General features: G+C 36.4%; 1 protein-coding gene across 1 annotated transcript in view; it reads right to left on the reverse strand.

Annotated features, from left to right (window-relative positions):
- Positions 1-10,752: 10,752 nt before the first annotated feature.
- The window catches only part of LOC127434982 (transmembrane protein 178B), a 106,572-nt gene continuing 98,464 nt past the window's right edge, over positions 10,753-18,860 (reverse strand). Inside the window, exons 4-5 of the mRNA XM_051688061.1 lie at positions 16,190-16,327; positions 10,753-11,981 (exon numbers count right to left, since the gene is read on the reverse strand). Of these exons, the coding sequence (XP_051544021.1) occupies positions 11,731-11,981; positions 16,190-16,327 (389 nt within the window). The 3' untranslated portion in view covers positions 10,753-11,730. The remainder of the gene's footprint in view (positions 11,982-16,189; positions 16,328-18,860) is intronic.

An 18,860-nucleotide genomic window follows, 5' to 3' on the forward strand; every position in this document is an offset into this window, starting at 1 on the left:
GTAATCTTTCTCATTCATCATGCCTTTTGTCAACAGGGTTCCTACATTCGTGGAAAATCTTATATATCAGGTCATGGAAATTAATAAAATCTTAAGAAAAGTCATGGAAATTTCTATAGTGACAATGCATTTTTTTTCTCGTTATGCTCAGCACTGAAATATTTTGTTGGTTAATTTTTGTTCTTTGTGAGTGCAAATTTTGTATATATATATATATACACTGCCGTTCAAAAGTTTAGGGTCACTTACTCATTCTTTATTTTTTATTTTATTTTTTTTATATTTTAGAATAAAGTCATCACAACTATGGAATAACATAAATGGAACTATGGGAATTATGTTGTGACTAAAAAAAATCCAAAATAAATCAAAACTGTGATATTTTAGCATCTTCAAAGTAGTCACTCTTTGCCTAGAATTTGCAGACATGTACTCTTGACATTTTCTCAACCAGCTTCTTGAGGTATCACCCTGGGATGCTTTTTAAACAGTATTGAAGGAGTTCCCATCTATATGCTGAGCACTGAGTGGGTGCTTTTCTTATTTATTCTTATATAATGTTTTTTTAATTTTTTTTTATTTTTATAAAATTGTAGTTTTGTAATTAAATTAAAATGTTGGCACAATTATATTTTTGTCTTCAAAACTAATTACAAACATTTAAGCATACGCCTTCAGATCAAAAGATTTTTAAGATCATGAGAAACATTTCAGGCAAGTGACCCCAAACATTTGAATGGTTGTGTGTGTGTGTATGTGTGTATGTATGTGTGTGTATATATATATATATATATATATATATATATATATATTCATTATTCGGTAATCTTGGAAAAGGATGTTTGGTAGAATGAGGGTCACTAAAATGCAGTAAAAGTAGAGATGCAGTGATGTATTGCTCAAGGTTATTTATCGGACAATTTTTGACCAAATTGAAAAGATATCGGTTATAAGCATGAAAACACTGATATGAAAAACACAATAATCAAAAAACATCAGTAATAATTATATATATATATATATATATATATAAATTATTACTGATGTTATTGTGTATGGATTGTAATTATCTTTCATTTTGGCTCTTAAAATTTTGGCCAGTCATGTGTTTAACAGATGCAGTCCATGTTACAACGTATCTTTATCGGCGTAACGATTTTAACAAAAACCTATATCGGCCAGACATTTTTATATCGGTGCATCCCTAAGTAAAAGTGAAGGGGGTTTGAGACCTGTTCTGGCCAATATCTTTTTATGTGTTCCACGGAAGTCAGATTGGTTTGGAAAGAATTGGGGGTAAGTAAATTATGACAAAATGTAAATTTTCACTATCAGTTTAATTTTGGACCACTAGATATTACTTGCATACCAGGACTCAAAAGAGCATTTTCAACAAAAAAAAGATTTGTCTATTTACAAATGTAATTGCTTCAAAAAGGAAAGAATCAAAAGAAAGTGTCTGAAATATTTTGTTGGGTTGAAATTGCTCTTTGTGTGTATGATTTCTAGAAAAAGATTTTTGAAAATCCTTATCTAGTAATCACAAATGACTGGAAAAGATCAGAAATTAATTGGTCAAAAGGTGTGGGGACCCCGTGTCTGTCATGCCACAACAACTATCTATTTTGAACCCTTTTTCACCCTAGCATTTCAAAATAGTATGACAGGCCATAACATGATTTCATAATCAATGAACAAAAGAGATTGGCCGTTAGATTCCCCCCCCCCGCCCCAATATGTTTTGTCACATGTTCTCATTCTACCCCCTGAGCACGTGGACGCATCCTCCTCAATTGTGTCAGTGATTGTCAATGAATGCTCCTGCAAATCATGTTCCACTGGCCCTGTTAAAGATTAAGGAAGAAAAAGGAGATGGTTTGTGACACTTGCTGAATTTTTTTTCTCTAGTGGGTGTCAATACCAACCTCCAGTCCATAAGCCTTCAAATGTGTTCAATGCAGCCCAATTAACTTTATCTCAGTAAAGAGGCAGCAGCTCCCAGATAATGTCAAGAGTGTGTTTGCAGTCAGCTTACCGAGCACTCTGCTTTCAAATGCTCAGCACAGCCACTCTGTCATGCTCTCGTCTGTAAATTACTGCAGTGCTGATCTAATTGGCAGTAGAAGCTGCCTGCAAATATGCATTACTGAAACTGCAGCAACTGGGCATGTGTTTTCGCTGGGGTCTTATAATGATCCAAATATGTAATGTATTTCCAAGTGGTAAATGTAGAATTGAGAGCTGTTTTGAGATGTCAATATATGGAGACTGAACGATCAACTGCCTTTTCTGTGGATGTGACTTTATATTGTAGAGACATCTGAGTACGATGAGCTTAATGCTTTTTTCATGTTAAAATGCCACCATTCCTGTCTCTCGCACCATCAAAAGTAGGTTCAGTACTCATTCTCTCAAGGGGGTCTGATGGTCCTTGCTCTTTCGAACGCGAGCTGTTTCTTCTTAATCAGAGGTGGCTATTCATAGCAGTGCACACCCTCTAAATGCATTCAAGTATTCATCAAGCCTCAAACACATGCTACTCTTATTTAAGAGCCTGTTCTTTTTCTTCTTTTTTTTCTTTTTTTTCTTTTTTTTTTTTTTTTTAACAAATGCAGAGAAGTCCTGCTTTCTTCTTTTGTGTGTGTGTGTATATATATCATATTAAATTTAACATGAAACAAAGGCAATCTGAGTAAACACAAAATACATTTTTTTAATGATAATGTTATTAATTGAAGTTAAAAAGTTATCCAATACCAACTGGGCCTGTGTGGAAAAAGTATTTGCCCCCTTAGTTACTAAATCCCCAAATCAATGAAACTGCATTCATAATGGGGTTCAGCTGGACTAGATACACCCAGGCCTGATTACTGCCAGCCCTGTGCAATCAAATCAAAACCTAAATAAAACTTTTTCAGCAGCATGAAATTGGCTAAAGGGTCTCAAAAACACACTATGCCAATGTCAAAAGAAATTCCAGAAATGATGAGGAAAAAGTTGACTGAAATACATCAGTCTGGGAAGGGTTGCAAAGCTATTTCAAAGGCTGTGGGACTCCAAAGAACCACAGTGAGCATCATTATCTCCAAATTGAGAAAACTTGGCACAGTAGTGAACCTTCCCAGAAGTGGCCGACCTTCCAAAATTTCTCCAAGAGCACAGTGACGACTCAGCCAGGAAGTCACAAAAAAAAAGCCAAGGACAGCATCCAAGGAACTGCAGGCCTCTTTCGCATCAGTAAAGGTCACTGTTCAAGACTCCACTCTCAGAGAGACATTGGCCAAAAATGCCATCCGTGGAAGAGTGGTGAGGTGAAAACCACTGCTAAACCAGAAGAATTTTGTCAAAACGCACCTTGATGATTCTCAAACATTTTGGGAGAATTTTCTGTGGACTGATGATTCAAAAGTGGAACTGTTTGGAAGACAGGTGTCCTGTTACATCTGCTGTAAATTAAACACAGAATTCGATCATCATGCCTATGGTCAAGCATGATGTTGGTAGTGTGATGGTGTGGGGATGCTTTGCTGCTTCAGGTCCAGGGTGACTTGCAATAATTGAGGGAAACATGAATTGTACTCTCTACCATAAAATCCTAAAGGAGAACGTCTGGTCATCAGTGAGTTGAAGCTCAAGCACAACTGGATTATGCAGCAAGACAATGATCCAAAGCATAGGAGTAAGTCCACCTCTGAATGGCTCAAAAGAAACTAAATTAAAAGTTTGGAGTGGGCTAGTCAATGTCCTGACTTGAAACTGATTGAGAACCTGTGGCAGGACCTCATGCTCTCATGCCTCCAGTGTGGCTGAACTAAAGCAGTTATGCAAAGAAGAGTGGGCCAAAATTCCACCACAGCGTTGTGAAAGACTGATCTCCAGTTAGCGGAAGCATTTGGTTGCATTTGTTGCTGTTAAAGGTGGCACAACCAGCTATTACGTTTAAGGGGGCAGTTAGTTTTTGACATGGGTAATATAGGTGTTGGATAACTTTTTTGCTTCAATAAATAACATTATCATTTAAAAACTATATATTTTTGGTTTACTCAGATTGCCTTTTTTTTTTTTTTGTATGAGATATACACAAAAACAGAAGAAATCAGGATGGGGCAAATACTTTTTCACATAACTAATATATATATATATATATATATATATATATATATATGTGTGTGTGTGTGTGTGTGTGTATACAGTATATTAGCCTATTTTTATGATTTACGTATTTTACTATCATAACAAAATTCCATCAAATTGAACTGAGTAATCTTTAACAAAATGAAATGAATAAAACTTGAATAAATTTAGGTTTTATTAATTAAATTTTATTGAGTGTTTCGTCACTGCTTGCTGTTATCACATTTGATGAATTTTCCCTCTATTTTTCATCCTTGTACTTTCCTTGGATTTCCTTGGATGGTTTGCACAGTTGATCAGAAATAAATCTCATATTTGTTGCCATGGCAATTTTACTTGCCTTAAATGTCAGGGTGTGATCTTATGGTCTTGCTTGACTGTCATCCTGTGTGATACACAGTATATACTGTATATTATGCCATGCAATCATGCCACAGTCAAAATAACTGATCACATTTTTCCCCCCATTCTGATGGTTGATGTGAACATTAACTGAAGCTCCTGACCCGTATCTACATGATTTTATGCACTGCACTGCTGCCACTCGATTGGCTGATTAGATAATCGAATGGATGATTGTTGGTGCCAGACAGGCTGGTTTGAGTATTTCTGTAACTGCTGATCTCCTGGGATTTACACACACAACAGTCTCTAGAATTTACTCCAAATGGTGCCAAAAACAAAAAACTTCCAGTGAGCGACAGTTCTGTGGATGGAAACACCTTGTTGATGAGAGAGGTCAACAGTGAATGACCAGACTGGTTTGAAATGACAGAGTCTACAGTAACTCAGATAACTGTTCTGTACAATTGTTGTGAGAAGAATATCATCTCAGAATGCTATTCTGAGACACGGGTTGGCGCTGTTATGGTGGCACGAGGGGGACCTACACAATATTAGGCAGGTGGTTTTAATGTTGTGGCTGATTGATGTGTGTGTGTGTGTATGTATATGTGTGTGTGTGTGTATATATATATATTCGTTTTGTGAATCCTGTTTTTTCTTTTCATTTACAATTTTTTTTAGCCTATTTTAAGATGTATTCATAAAATTCCATCGAATTGTGTAATTTTTAACAAAATTAAATTAATACAACTTAAAATATTACGTTTTTATTATTATTATTTTTTAGTTAAAGATTACTGTGCCCAAGATTGTTATGTAATTGGAATGTGTAAATCTTAAAATTATTTAAGTGTGTGAAGATCTATAAATTAGACTATATAATGACTAATAAATGCACTTGTAAGTGACTAGTTATGGACTTGTTTGGCATTAGGGGGCATAAGGCTGATTTCTTGTTCATGTCCCTTTAAAAAAAAAAAAAAACATCCTAGAAATGAACTTGTCAGCTAAAAACAAAAAACACCAATAATTATTGTTGTCCAGATTACATCCTTTTTTATGTTCCAAGTACACTGTGTGAATATGTGGCTTATAAGTGTGAAATAAATGTAGAAGGGGTATTTCAACAAAGCCAGTTAAATGAGCTGGAAAGCACTGTGCTGTTATACATAAGTGGAGTAATCTTTCTAAATGTAGTTGTATACCAGCAAATTATTTATAATGCAACCCGTTAAAATAATAATTTGTTGCTACTGCTGATCTTTATATAAAGACTAAACTAATCATCTAGAAAAACTCCTGCCTCCACGTTTGTATTGTGTTAAATCTGAGTTTGCTTTTCAGCTCATCTGAATGCCTTTGAAATATGCATGCTATATTTATTTGGTCACAGTGAACCGATAACCTATAAAGGATGTAATTTGCACAATACTAGCTTTTGGTATCTTTTGTTGTTAATAAGTTCATTGTTAGTAATAAAAAACAAATGTAAAAGGGACTAAGAATATGAAGTCAGCCAATAAAGGCTTAATAAATGCCTTACAAAGTCAAACAAGTTTATAAGTCACAAGTTAGTCACAAGTGTAATTGTTAGCCATTAATTACCGTCTAATTACTGATCACCTATGGAATCAAAATGTTAAATGTATAAAGGTAAGTATACAATACATGTAAACACAACAATGAGATTTTTTATTATGTAATGATATTACATTCCACATTTTTTATATTTTCCAGGATTTTCTTTCCTTTTTTATTCTTTAACATTTTTACAGTTTACCTTTTTTTTTTTTTCCATGTACTCAACAGACACATTACTGATGAAAAGGATCAGATAAACCTTTATAAGCTTCAGTGTCCCATAAAAATGAAAGTTGCAGTTTTATCGATTCTGCTACTTTTTTCCATTTTATATTTTTACATTTGAAGACAGAAAAAAAAAAATATTCCCACTCACTTTAAATCCAACCCACCCTACTCAAAGAAAAACCTAAACTTAACCGCAAAGGCTACCAACTGTTGGCTGTAATGTAAACACATCTGTATGAATCAAACAAATGGAGTGTGTTTATGATTTCTTGCCAGTCTCAGTGAAGGAAACTGTAATCCTGAGCCCATTCATAACCAACATGCCCAACATTGAGGAGTTATAAAAATGGCCATTATGTGACAGTTGTTTTGTTTTGGCTGAAATTATTTGTTTTAAGCATTACAATGAACCACACAAAGCTTATGAATTGCAGTTTACAACCTGCTTTCCATCAAACCTCACTTTTTTCTGGGACGGATGCCAATTAAACAGTAATTGAAAGTGTTTATTCTTGGCATCTGATGTGAGCATCTGCCCTTCACTTTTTGATATCTTTATACTCTGAGATGGAACACCCCTCTTTGTCTTGTTGGAAATATAGTCTTTGGAGGAAGAAAATGATTTGAAGAAATGTGTTGTTAAAAATGGTAAAAGTTTACATCTCAAATATGACTATGGAAGGATGGTGATTGTTTTTTTGTTTTTTGCATGAAATGAAGGCGAACGTTGTGTACCACCAGTGACTGACCCCATTTACGTTTATGCCTAGAAGCATGATATGTGCACTGAAATAAATAGTATTTTCTGCCTAAGTGTGTCAAGGAACACTATCTTATATAAGACCAGGTGGCTTATTGCAAGATGCCTCTAAAAACAGATTGTTATTGTTTGTTATTATACTGGTGTTTTCTGTTGTGTGCACATGGTAATCAAAGACTCTGTACTCTCAGTGGGTTTGACTGTGGACTTTGTTTTGTAGCAGCAGGGTAAATTTGTCTTCAGGGTCTGCTTCTAGGAGGTGCAAAAAATCCTTGGGAGTTTTTTAAGTGTGGCTGGAAGAGTTCATGCAATTTCATGGACAATTGCATTATCAGCACGCATCCCTTGCAACAAAGCCCTTTCACTTCACTTCCTACCACACTAAGCAGACCACCAGTAAATATCTCAGAAACTTTCAATGAGTGCTCTCTCAAAGATTGCAGAACCCATATTTCATGAATACAAAGTCAACACTATAAGAGGGGGAGAATTTATAGAATTTGGTGGCCCATTCGTCAATTGACTTGCATTGCCATTGTGGTTAAAACTCCATGAAATGGATTGACATTTTTCCTATTGAAAAATGTTGGGCTGGGACTTATACAAATGGCAACATGTTCCATGGATGAGAGCAATTCATTATCTTCCAAAAAAACAAAAAACAAATCCAGCCACTTCCTTAACAATCAATTGATGGTTGTGAAGGAAAAAAGAACAAGCATTAGCATTGCTATTTAGAGTTAGGGGGTGTTTATAATTTAGGTGGAGGGGACATTCTCATTCTAGAAAGCATTTTATTTGACAACAAGTTGTATATGCCCATGTGCGCAAATTGTTTTGTCCATTTTGCCATAATAGAGACTGTCTAATTACATACACTGATCAGCCACAACATTAAAACCACTGACAGATGAAGTGAATAACATTTATTATCTCGTTACAATGGCACCTGTCAAGGAGTGGGATATATTAGGCATCAAGTGAACAGTCAGTTCTTGAATTTCATGTGTTGGAAGCAGGAAAAATGGGCAAGCGTAAGGATCTGAGCATCTTTGACAAGGGCAAAATTGTGGTGGCTAGACGACTGGGTCAGAACATCTCCAAAACGGCAGGTCTTGTGGAGTGTTCCCGGTATGCAGTGGTTAGTACCTACCAAAAGTAGTCCAAGGAATGACAACTGGTGAACCGGCAACAGGGTCATGGGCACCCAAGGCTCATTGATGCATTTGGGGAGCGAAGGCTAGCCCGTCTGGTCCGATCCCACAGAAGTGCTACTGTAGCACAAATTGCTGAAAAACGTAATACTGGCCATGATAGAAAGGTGTCAGAACACACAGTGCATCGCAGCTTGCTGTGTATGGGGCTGCGTAGCCACAGACCAGTCAGAGTGCCCATGCTGACCCCTGTCCACTGCCGAAAGTGCCTACAATGGGCACGTGAGCGTCAGAACTGGACCATGGAGCAATGGAAGAAGGTGGCCTGGTCTGATGAATCACATTTTCTTTTAGATCATGTGGACAGCCGGGTGCATGTGCGTCATTTACCTGGGGAAGAGATGGCAGCAGGATGCACTATGGGAAGAAGGTGGGCTGGCGGAGGCAGTGTGATGCTCTGGGCAATGTTCTGCTGGGAAACCTTGGGTCCTGGCATTCATGTTACTTTTAAAACATACCACCTACCTAAAGATTGTTGCAGACCACATACACTCCTTCATGGCAACGGTATTCCCTGATGGCAGTGGCCATTTTCAGCAGGATAATGTGCCCTGCCACACTGCAAAAATAGTTCAGGAATGGTTTGAGGAACATGACAAAGAGTTCAAGGTGTTGACTTGGCCTTCAAATGCCCCAGAGTTCAATCCGATTGAGCATCTATAGGATGTGCTGGACCAACAAGTCTGATCCATGGAGGCCCCAGCTTCTGCTGCTAACATCTTGGTGCCAGATACCACAGGACACCTTCAGAGGTCTTGTGGAGTCCATGCCTCGATGTCAGAGCTGTTTTGGCGGCACGAGGGGGACCTACATGATATTAGGCAGGTGGTTTTAATGTTGTGGCTGATCAGTGTACATTTGCAGTTAATTTTGTCCACTTTTAGAAGTACACCAACCTATATTTAACCTCAAAGATTAGAGAAAGACTAAAAGCCACAAATCTTTCAATTTCATGGGGTTTTCTAATATCCAAGCACCCATTCTTGGAGGAAACATGGATTAACTGCATACTAGACCAAGTGCTGTATGAGGCAATGGCCACCTGCTCTCAAACATCCCAGAGGACAATGTTCAATAATATGACAAAGTGCCTTTGGACATCCTTTGTCTGATAACTGATAAAGTTATCCCTTCTGGAAATCTGTAAACATGGTCTTCCGGCAATTTAAAATATCCTGGCATGGTTGAATTGAGTGTTATAACTGATTTGCCAGCGACCCTTGATGCATGTCACATTGCAATATGGCTGCTCAAGTGGATGTTTGTTTTTATTGCATGTGAAATAGATATTAAAAATAGGCTTTGTGATTATGAAATTAATGCTACAGTGATCAGGGGAGCATGAGATAAATAATAATGCCATCAGATCACTGTGAGCATCAAAGCTTGAGCCCTGATCTAAAGGGAACCAATCGCATATTGGCTTAGAGATTGTATTAAAGGAATAGTTGACCCAAAAATGAAAATTCTGTTGTCATTTACTAATCTTTCGAAACCCATATTACTTTCTTCATTGGAAATCATAAGGGTTTTATTTTCATTTTTATAGTGAAATACCCAAGCTGCTCTTGTGGTGACCACTGCTGTCACACAATATTTGCAATAAATAAAAACTTACATTTCAGTCTTTTCCTCACACAAAGCTATCAAATGTCTTCAGAACACTTGGAATACAGTACATGTTGTATGGACTACTTTTATGGTGCTTTTCATGTCCTTTTTTAAGCTTGAAAGTCTCTAGACCCCATCCAGTTTCATTATATGGAAGAAATCAATGTGAACATTCTTCACAATTTCTCCTTTTGTGTTCCTTAGAAGAAATAGCCTGATACAGGTTTGGAACAAAATGAGGCCAAGTAAATGATGACAGAATTTTCACTTTTGGATAAAATATCCCTTTAAGCTTGTGCTTCACTCAGTGTTAGGGCTCATCCTCCATTTTGAGGTCATGATACCACATCGCTGCTGTCTCATGTAATCAGGAGGCACTTACATACCACATCCTGTTTTGGGAGTTCCCTTTGAGTCAAACGAGACACACGATTAAACAGAGCAGTAAGCTGGATTCAAATGAGGATTTCTTTTGTCAGTACATTGATGCTTTCAAAAGAAAGTCAGCATGCGTTCCCATCAAATGGAATAAATGCCTCCTTCCAGGCAAGCTTAAGGCAGTAACAGTGCGATGTTGAGTTGTCTCTGTGTATACTACGTCAGTTGTGTCTACAGGGACTAAGTGTTCAGCTGTCTAAAACAGGATATGGCATCTTTCCTTGCCAGAAACTCTCAATTCAACAAAGAGCTTATTTGATTTCCCTCAGGGCAGGGTTTTCATTTTATGCTTTGTATGATTTTTACATTAGAAGACTTGTTTGTCCGTTTTCTCTCTCTCTCTCTCTCTCTCTCTCTCTCTCTATGAAGACTGCAAAACACTCACACATGTTTTTCAGTGAGAATAATGGGTAAAGAATTTGCACGCTCCCTAATCACTCATTCACTGTAATGATAAATGTAATTACAAGAAAACCAAAGCACATAATAAAATGGAAAGCATGTAAGAAATGTTCTCTGACACCATTTGGACTAAATGAAGAATGGAAAAACAAGTAAATGCTTAAAAATGTATCCCCTCGGTTTGGATTTTTTTTTTTTTTTTTTTTTTTTTATCTTCTGGAATATAAGTATTGTTGTTGTTTTTTTTTTTTCATTACAATTTGCTGTACAGAAATAACAATATAATGTCATGAGCAGGCATGTCCCATTCCTAAAATCTTCCAGAGATGCTCATTGACGCTTGAGCAGATACTTCAGCCAGATCCCAAGAGGCATTTTAATAGTCTCCAGGGCCCAACTGAACAATTCAAACACAACAGATCCAAATCTATGCCTCTAAGTAGTTGTCCTCTCATGTGAATGAACACTATGGTCCTTGCGGTTCAGAACTTTCAGAGCTCCTGGGCTTAAAACATTGGCACGAGACCTCCATACACTGGTTATATAGCTGCATGTGGTGCTTTCCAGACACTATTACCATAGACTCCAGAGAGAGGACATTTGGCAGTTTCTAGGTATTGGTCTATATGTCCATATCCATCCATGTGTCAAATGGCATCAGAATGAGCAATGTTGTCTCTATGTTGTTGAACAATGTGCAAGTATTTTCTTAATTTCATGTCATCTTTGTTCTTGTGCTCATAACAACGTACCATTTTCTTGTGCCATATCTCAACAACAGAAAGGCTCACCAACACAATCTTTACAATTAACCATGTATGCCTATTTTTTCATCTTTTTTGTCTGTTTTCTTTTGAACAATTGGGACACTCACACACATGGTTAAAATGGCATTTGTGGCCTGGTTGGTGAGATTAGAATGATTTTATATGAATTCATAATTTTTATCATCAGTTATGGTCTATTTTTTGGATGTATTTTTTCCCCTACTGTCCAGCTGCATGTAGGGATCAGGGATTAACACACAGTGCCATTTTCTTGACGGGACTTGGGGCACGTAGAGCGGGGAATTGGCTGTATGGAGGGAGCCAGTGTACAGAAGAAGCCAGCAATGAGGGACAGGCCCAAACCGCCCCAAGCACAGAACATGGACCAGCCATAACCGTGGCTGATGTCATCTGGGAGACCGTATATGTAACGAGGATAACGGGACAGCTCAAAGTTGATGCCTGCTACACAGGTGCAAAGGGAAATGATGCAAAATGTGCCTGAAAAGAGAGAGAGAGACAATCATGAATTAATACAGAATAGGCAGTATTACATGTTATAAATGTATTATAGATGTGTTATTAAATACTATTGATGATAATTTTTTAGATGAGACCTAAATAATACAATTAAACTAATCATGTAATTGTGTATAGTTTGGATAGCAAAATAAATAGGATAATTAACTTTTAATCAGAAGAAAACGCTTCCCATTACTTTTATTGTTGCCAGTTTTGGTATTTTGGTGCAAATCTGTCACTTGGTAGAAGCTAGCCTAATTACAGTAGGTAGATGTAACATGGACAGTTTGTGTGATTTTCAGCGAGAAAATAGAACCCAGACCACATTAAATACTTGAAGCGGAGATAAACATGGTTTGTGCTGACCACACAATAATATATATTAGATATTATGTATGTTATTGAGCTTATGCAGAAGCTCAAGAAATCAAAATTATAAATTTTTCTTTGAAGCCTGTAATGTTAGTAAATGTATAAATTATATTATATATAATATATAATATTATATATATTATATATAAAATATCATATATAATATAACTGACTATCAGCCGACAGCCTGAATGTCAATACAGTACAATACTGTACATTCTATATATATATATATATATATATATACTTTTTTTATATATTTCTATTTTTTATTTTTATTGAATAATGTGTATCTATATTGTGCGTATTGAATACTGTACAGTGTATGTTATTATTTGTATACTGTTGAGTGTAATTATGTGTATAACAGATGTTTAAATTGTGCTGTGTTAATTTGATGTTATTGTAAATTGGTATATGTCTCATCACTGTCACGACTGCTATGTTGATCGGAACTGCACCCAAGAATTTCACACACCATTGCACTTGTGTATATGGCTGTGTGACAATAAAGTGATTTGATTTGATTTTGATTTGATTTTGATATAAATGATATTATGTAAAACGCTAATTATATTAAATGTAATAATTTTATAATAGTAAGTAGTAATTAATAATTAATAATATAAATATATAATTGCTGTATTATGAATACATATAATAATTATATATATATATATATATATATATATATATATATATATATATATATATATATATATATATATATAAGGGCTGTCAATCGATTAAAAATGTATTAAAAATTAATCAAATGAATAACATATTTAAATATTTGTTGAGAAAGGCCCTAAAATAACAATAATTCAGTATATAATGATTAAATAGTTATAAATAATTATTTAAATTATATATATATTATAAATATAACAGTTCAGATAATTAATATGCATTACACTATTGTTGCAGACAAAAAACGGCTTTAGAAGGCAATTTGTTTATTTCCATATTATTGAACATAAGCCATATCATTACATACAGTCCACAGCAATTCGTCAAGCTGTCTGAGACAGATTTATTATAAGGGCTCTTCTTGGGATGCGCCAATGTACACATGCATCAGACAGACGCTTTTAGAGCATCTCACTTTGGTTGCGTCGCATTATTTTTGCAGCATTTTTAGGTTGCTGTGTCAAGTTAAATGTAGTTTGAAACTTAAAAAAAAAAAACACGTCTCAAGATCCCTGCATTCGAAATTGTGCTCCATACCGCTGTGTTTGAATGCAAGAGCACATCCGTCCTCATCTTTTGCTGTTGCTGTTGTTAGGCAAGCCTGAGTGTGGTTTGCTGTCTGTACAGGTGGGGTTGCCTAAACAAGTGGAGTTTTGCTTACTGTCCCCTGCTGAAAACAGGTGGTACTTCAAGTTCGAATAGCTCTGATAATATTCCTTATTACAGTCCGGGGACATGATTAATTGCATTATTATTTAACACATTATTTATTATGTTATTAATCGCACTGAATTAACACGATAAATCGACAGCCCTAATATAGTGTATATACAGTATATAACAGTGTTATCGAGCCTATGACGTTAAGGGTAACATTAATACATTTCATTGTTTGATCTTAAAGGAACGTTTCAGGTTCAGTAAGCTAAATCGACAGCATTTGTGGCACAATGTTGATTACCACAAAAATTAATTTAGACTCGTTCCTCCTTTTCTTTAAAAAAAAAAAAAGCAAAAAATTGGTTACAGTGTGGCACTTACAATGCAAGAGAATGGGGACAATGAAAGTAAACGTGGCCAATTTTTGGAGGGTTTAAACACATAAATGTGAAGCTTATAATTTATAAAAGCATTTGCATTAATTCTTCTGTTAAAACTTGTGTAATATTTGAGCATTAAAGTCATTTAAATCATAATTTTTACAGTCATTTTAGGGTTTGTTAACATTACGTTGTCATGGTAATGAAGTTGTAAAACTGGCTATAACTTTAAACAGAAAAGGTTTTTAAGTGATTTTATCACATTAAAATCATGTATACTCGCATATCCTTTATGTCTTGTGGCTATATTTTTGAAAAATCTTGTATTTTAACGCTAAACAATTAGCCCCCATTCACTTCCATTGTAAGTGGCTCACTATAACCTCGATTTTTGCTTTTTTTAAAAGAAAAAGAGGAACCAGTCGAAATACATTTTTTGTGACAATCAACATTATACCACAAATGCTTTCGATTGAGCTTAACTTGTATTGAACCCAAAACATTCCTTTAAGGACATTTTGACTTTGTATGGAAAACAAGTTTGGTACAGTTTTGGTTCACCACGTAGTGTCCAAGGTAAAATCTGGGTCCTGAAGCAAAACCAGTTGCGAGCCACTGCTGTAGATAACACTGTCATATCATGCTAGTCGGTAAAGTGCTCTGTCCTAGGGAACTCATTTACTACACTTTTTGACCCAGGGAACATTCAGAGCAGAATCAGCCTGCCATAATCTGACCCTCAGTGCTTTCTGCCTTTATAATTTAGCATCTTAATTGGCTTTTTAATTGCCATCTCATTATTCATGCACAGGGCATCGCATTAATCCTGCACACATCTTAATTGCGTCTCTGCTTCACGCTCTGTGGTGCCGGCACCACACTTATGGGAGCGGAGAGAGTGATGCAAAACAAGTCAGTCACTTCCTTCACTCGACGGGCATAACAGAATATCTAAAATGAGCAATAATAAGGTCACAGACTGTTGATTGATTCGAGCATCTGCATAGTGAGGTGATGAGCTTGTTGGTGCATTTCAAAAGAGCGAGAAGCGACATGACTAGAGCTTTTGTCAACAATATTGGTCGCTGTAAAGTGATTTGCATAGAAATTATTGATGATTGCGCTGTGCTCAGCATACAGTATGTGAGGCCTGAGTGTGGGTGTTCGTACACTGGCTTAAGTACCCTGAGAGCATTTCAGAAGAGGGCTGTATGCTTTCTGGCAAGATAGCATTGCTTGCAATATGTAAGCCATATATGAGAGCATAATGTGCAGTTTTATGAATTATATCTTGATTATAATATAATAACATTTTGTCTGTCTTTATTGCATTTGGAAATATATCCCCAGGATATCAGAAGAAAATAATTTGGAGACAATTTGCACATTGGCAAACCTTCCGACAAACTTGTTTTAACCCTTTGCTTCTTAGTGGAAAATTTGCTCTCTTTCATTATACATAGATTTTATCTAATCCACATTTTAGTCATAACTTGTGTTTTAAATTTTCTGGAAAATGCAGATGGTGCTTGCCCGTGCAATGGTAGCCTTCTGTGTTCATGGCTCATGCGAGAACTTGCAATGTTTTTGCTTTCACTATGTTTCAGCATGAGCCATTTTGAATTAAGTTCTCTCATGCACCCATGAATGCAAGAGAGCTATAATAAATTTAAACCTGTCGTATGTCTTCTGAAGACATGGAATATGATGCACAAGCCACTTTTTTGACACTTTTGGGTGCTTTTTATGCTTTAAATTCACTATCGACTGACTTTGAATGGAAATCAGCATTGCAAATTTTTTTTTTTAAATATCTTCTTCTGTATTTTGCAGAAGAACCAAAGTCATACAGGTTTGAAACAACATGAGGGTGAGTAAATGATGAAAATGAGAATTTTTTTGGTGAACCATTCCTTTAGTTTAAACAACTTCATTTTTTAAATACATTTTACAATTTTATGCTAGTTATGCCGTGAGGGACCCAGCATCTCATTATTGCTCATACTTGTACATACTTTGCACTATGTTGATTGCATTCCCTTTTTAAACAGCCTTTACTGTCCATGCCTGTTTGAATCGACTCACCGCCCATAAGGAAGAGCAGTCCTGCCACATACTGCATGAGGCCACGATCCCAGCAACAGCCTAGCATCCCAATAATCCAACCGAACAGAATGATGGCCACTGCCATTCCCATGAAGCCTGCCGTCATCCTCCGCAGATCTGTGGGCGTCAAGAAATAAGATAAGTCAAACTTTGTGACTCAGAGCTGATAAGGGCACAGAGTGGACTAGGTTGGCACAATGAAGAAGTTTGAATAAATGTTTTGGGCTTTTCACACTTGAAAATTGTCAATCCAGGGTCATTCTGTTTCTAAACACTGGGTTAACATAATCCTGGGTTATCCTGTTCCATGTTTCACACTTTTTATACTTTACCCTAGGTTAGTAATTAATTAAGAGTATTCAGGTTTTCAAGATTTAAAATTTGCATTAATCTGGTGCTAAAAATGACATTAACCCAGGGTTAAACGCAGTGTGAAAAGACTTTGAGTGCTTCAGTGAACCCCAAATGAATTTTTCATGTAAAACCTTTCCTGGGTGAGACTTCAAATATCTTCTAGCATTGAAAACTGAGTCAAAAACTAATATAGCTCTGTAAATATAAAGTTTATAAATCATGCAATAGTACTGATTCCACACACTTGTCCCTATATGTGAGTATGTGGCCACAACCTGTGTGTGGCAGGGCTGACTCTGTGTTAGCTAGAGGGTAGGTCACAGCATTTGGGTTTGTTTACTCTTTTTTAATCTCACAGTTGAATTCTCACAGTAAGGAGAAGTGGCTGGCCCAAAACGCAGGGTACAGTACCTTACACCAGCCAACTGTAAACAGGTCACAGAGTACACCTCCTAGTCAGACACTGCATGAGAATGTTTTAAGAAGCTTTTATTACTTTGAATAGGAATGATGTTTAATTTTAATTTAATTTCCTTTTTGTTTACGGTAATATCAAATCAAATATAAAAAGCAGCCATATCACCCTGTAGCACAAGACCGGTTGCCCACTGAAGGTAAGCAGGGTTGAGCCTGGCCAGTACCTGTATGTGAGAACTCCTGGGGAAAACTAAGGTTGCTGATGGAAGAGGTATTAGGGAGGCCAGTACGGGGTGCTTACCCTGCATTCTGCCTGGGTCCTCATGCCCCTGTATAGTGACGGGGACACTATACTATAAAAAGGCACCGTCCTCCAGATGAGATGTTAAACTGAGATCCTGACCTTCTGTGGTCATTAAAAATCCCAGGACACTTCTTGAAAAGTGTAGGGGTGTAACCCCGGTGTCCTGGCCAAATTTCCCCCATTGGCCCTTCTCAATCATGGCCTCCTAATAATCCCCATCCATTAATTGGCTCTATAACTCTACTCTCTCCTCTCCACAAATTGCTGGTGTGTGGTGAGCGTACTGGTGCACTATGGCTGCCATCGCATCATCCAGGTGGATGCTGCACACCGGTGGTGGTTGAGGAGAGTCCCTTGTTCGCTGTGTAAAGCGCTTTGAGTGTAGTATCAGAAAAAGTGCTATATAAATGTAACATTCATTCATTCAAATCAATGTGAAAACTATTATGTCAGATCTTTATGAAACTGCAATCCCTCATTCCTGTCACATTGCTGTAGGAGACATTCAATAGATTTACCTGTTTGGTACTTAAATAGAAAGTGTCAAATTTCATAAGACAGCTGTCTGTAGTGCCATCCTTGTTTTGTAAAATGTTGCATGAGTGTTTTATAGTCCACTACTATCTAAAATCTTGTGCTAAAGGTTATATAACTCTCACCTAAAAGGGTTGATGGAACTGTTTTACCTTATAGTCCTGTGAGAGAATGTGTTTATGACTATGCAGATATCTTTAACTGCAATATTACTGCAATAAAACAACAAAAGAGCTTTGAAACATACTAGGCAAAATTAAGTATTACCAGGCAAAGATTTTGAGACTTGACTGTTCACTGTTTGTTTATTCGAGCAATCGTTTGTTCGAGCAGACGTACGAGCATTCGTTCAAACATTCATTTATTTTTCTGATCATTTGTTTGCTTGTTCGTTCATTCGTTCGAGCAACTGTTTGAACAACCATTTGAGTAATCATTTGTTGGTGCGTTTGAGCGATCATTTGTTCGATTGATCAATCATTTGAGCAAGCATTCAAGTGCTCATTTGAGTGATTGTTTAATGGTTTGTTCGAGTGATCGTTCCTTGGTTTGTTCAAACGATCTTTTATTGGTTTGTTCTAATGACCGTTCATCGAGTGAGATCATTCATGATCTGGTTCATTCAAGCAATAGTTTGTTCATTCAAACAATTGTTCATTCAAGCGTTCATTCATTCATTCATTCGAGTGTTCATTGTTTGGCCAATTGTTCATTTGTTTGTGTGATCGTTTGTTCGTTTGAGCACTCTGTTGTTCGATCATTCTATTTAACAAACTTTTAGACCATAAAGTTTTAGATCATGAGAAACAAATTACATTTTTATCATAAGGTTTGGTTCATTTATATATTGATCAATGTTTGTTTGTAATGGATTGGAACTTAACTGTGAAGGAATAGTAGCCCACAAGTGCCCAGCATAAATAGGAAATCCATTAATACCTTTTAAAAACCATTCCAGGTTGCACCTCTTAAAGATGTAGGCAAAGCATGGTGTTGATAGTTTTGATACATAATTCCCATACTTCCTTTTGTGTTATTTCG

The sequence above is a fragment of the Myxocyprinus asiaticus genome, chromosome 45 (assembly GCF_019703515.2).
Source record: "Myxocyprinus asiaticus isolate MX2 ecotype Aquarium Trade chromosome 45, UBuf_Myxa_2, whole genome shotgun sequence".
Classification (NCBI taxonomy): domain Eukaryota; kingdom Metazoa; phylum Chordata; class Actinopteri; order Cypriniformes; family Catostomidae; genus Myxocyprinus; species Myxocyprinus asiaticus.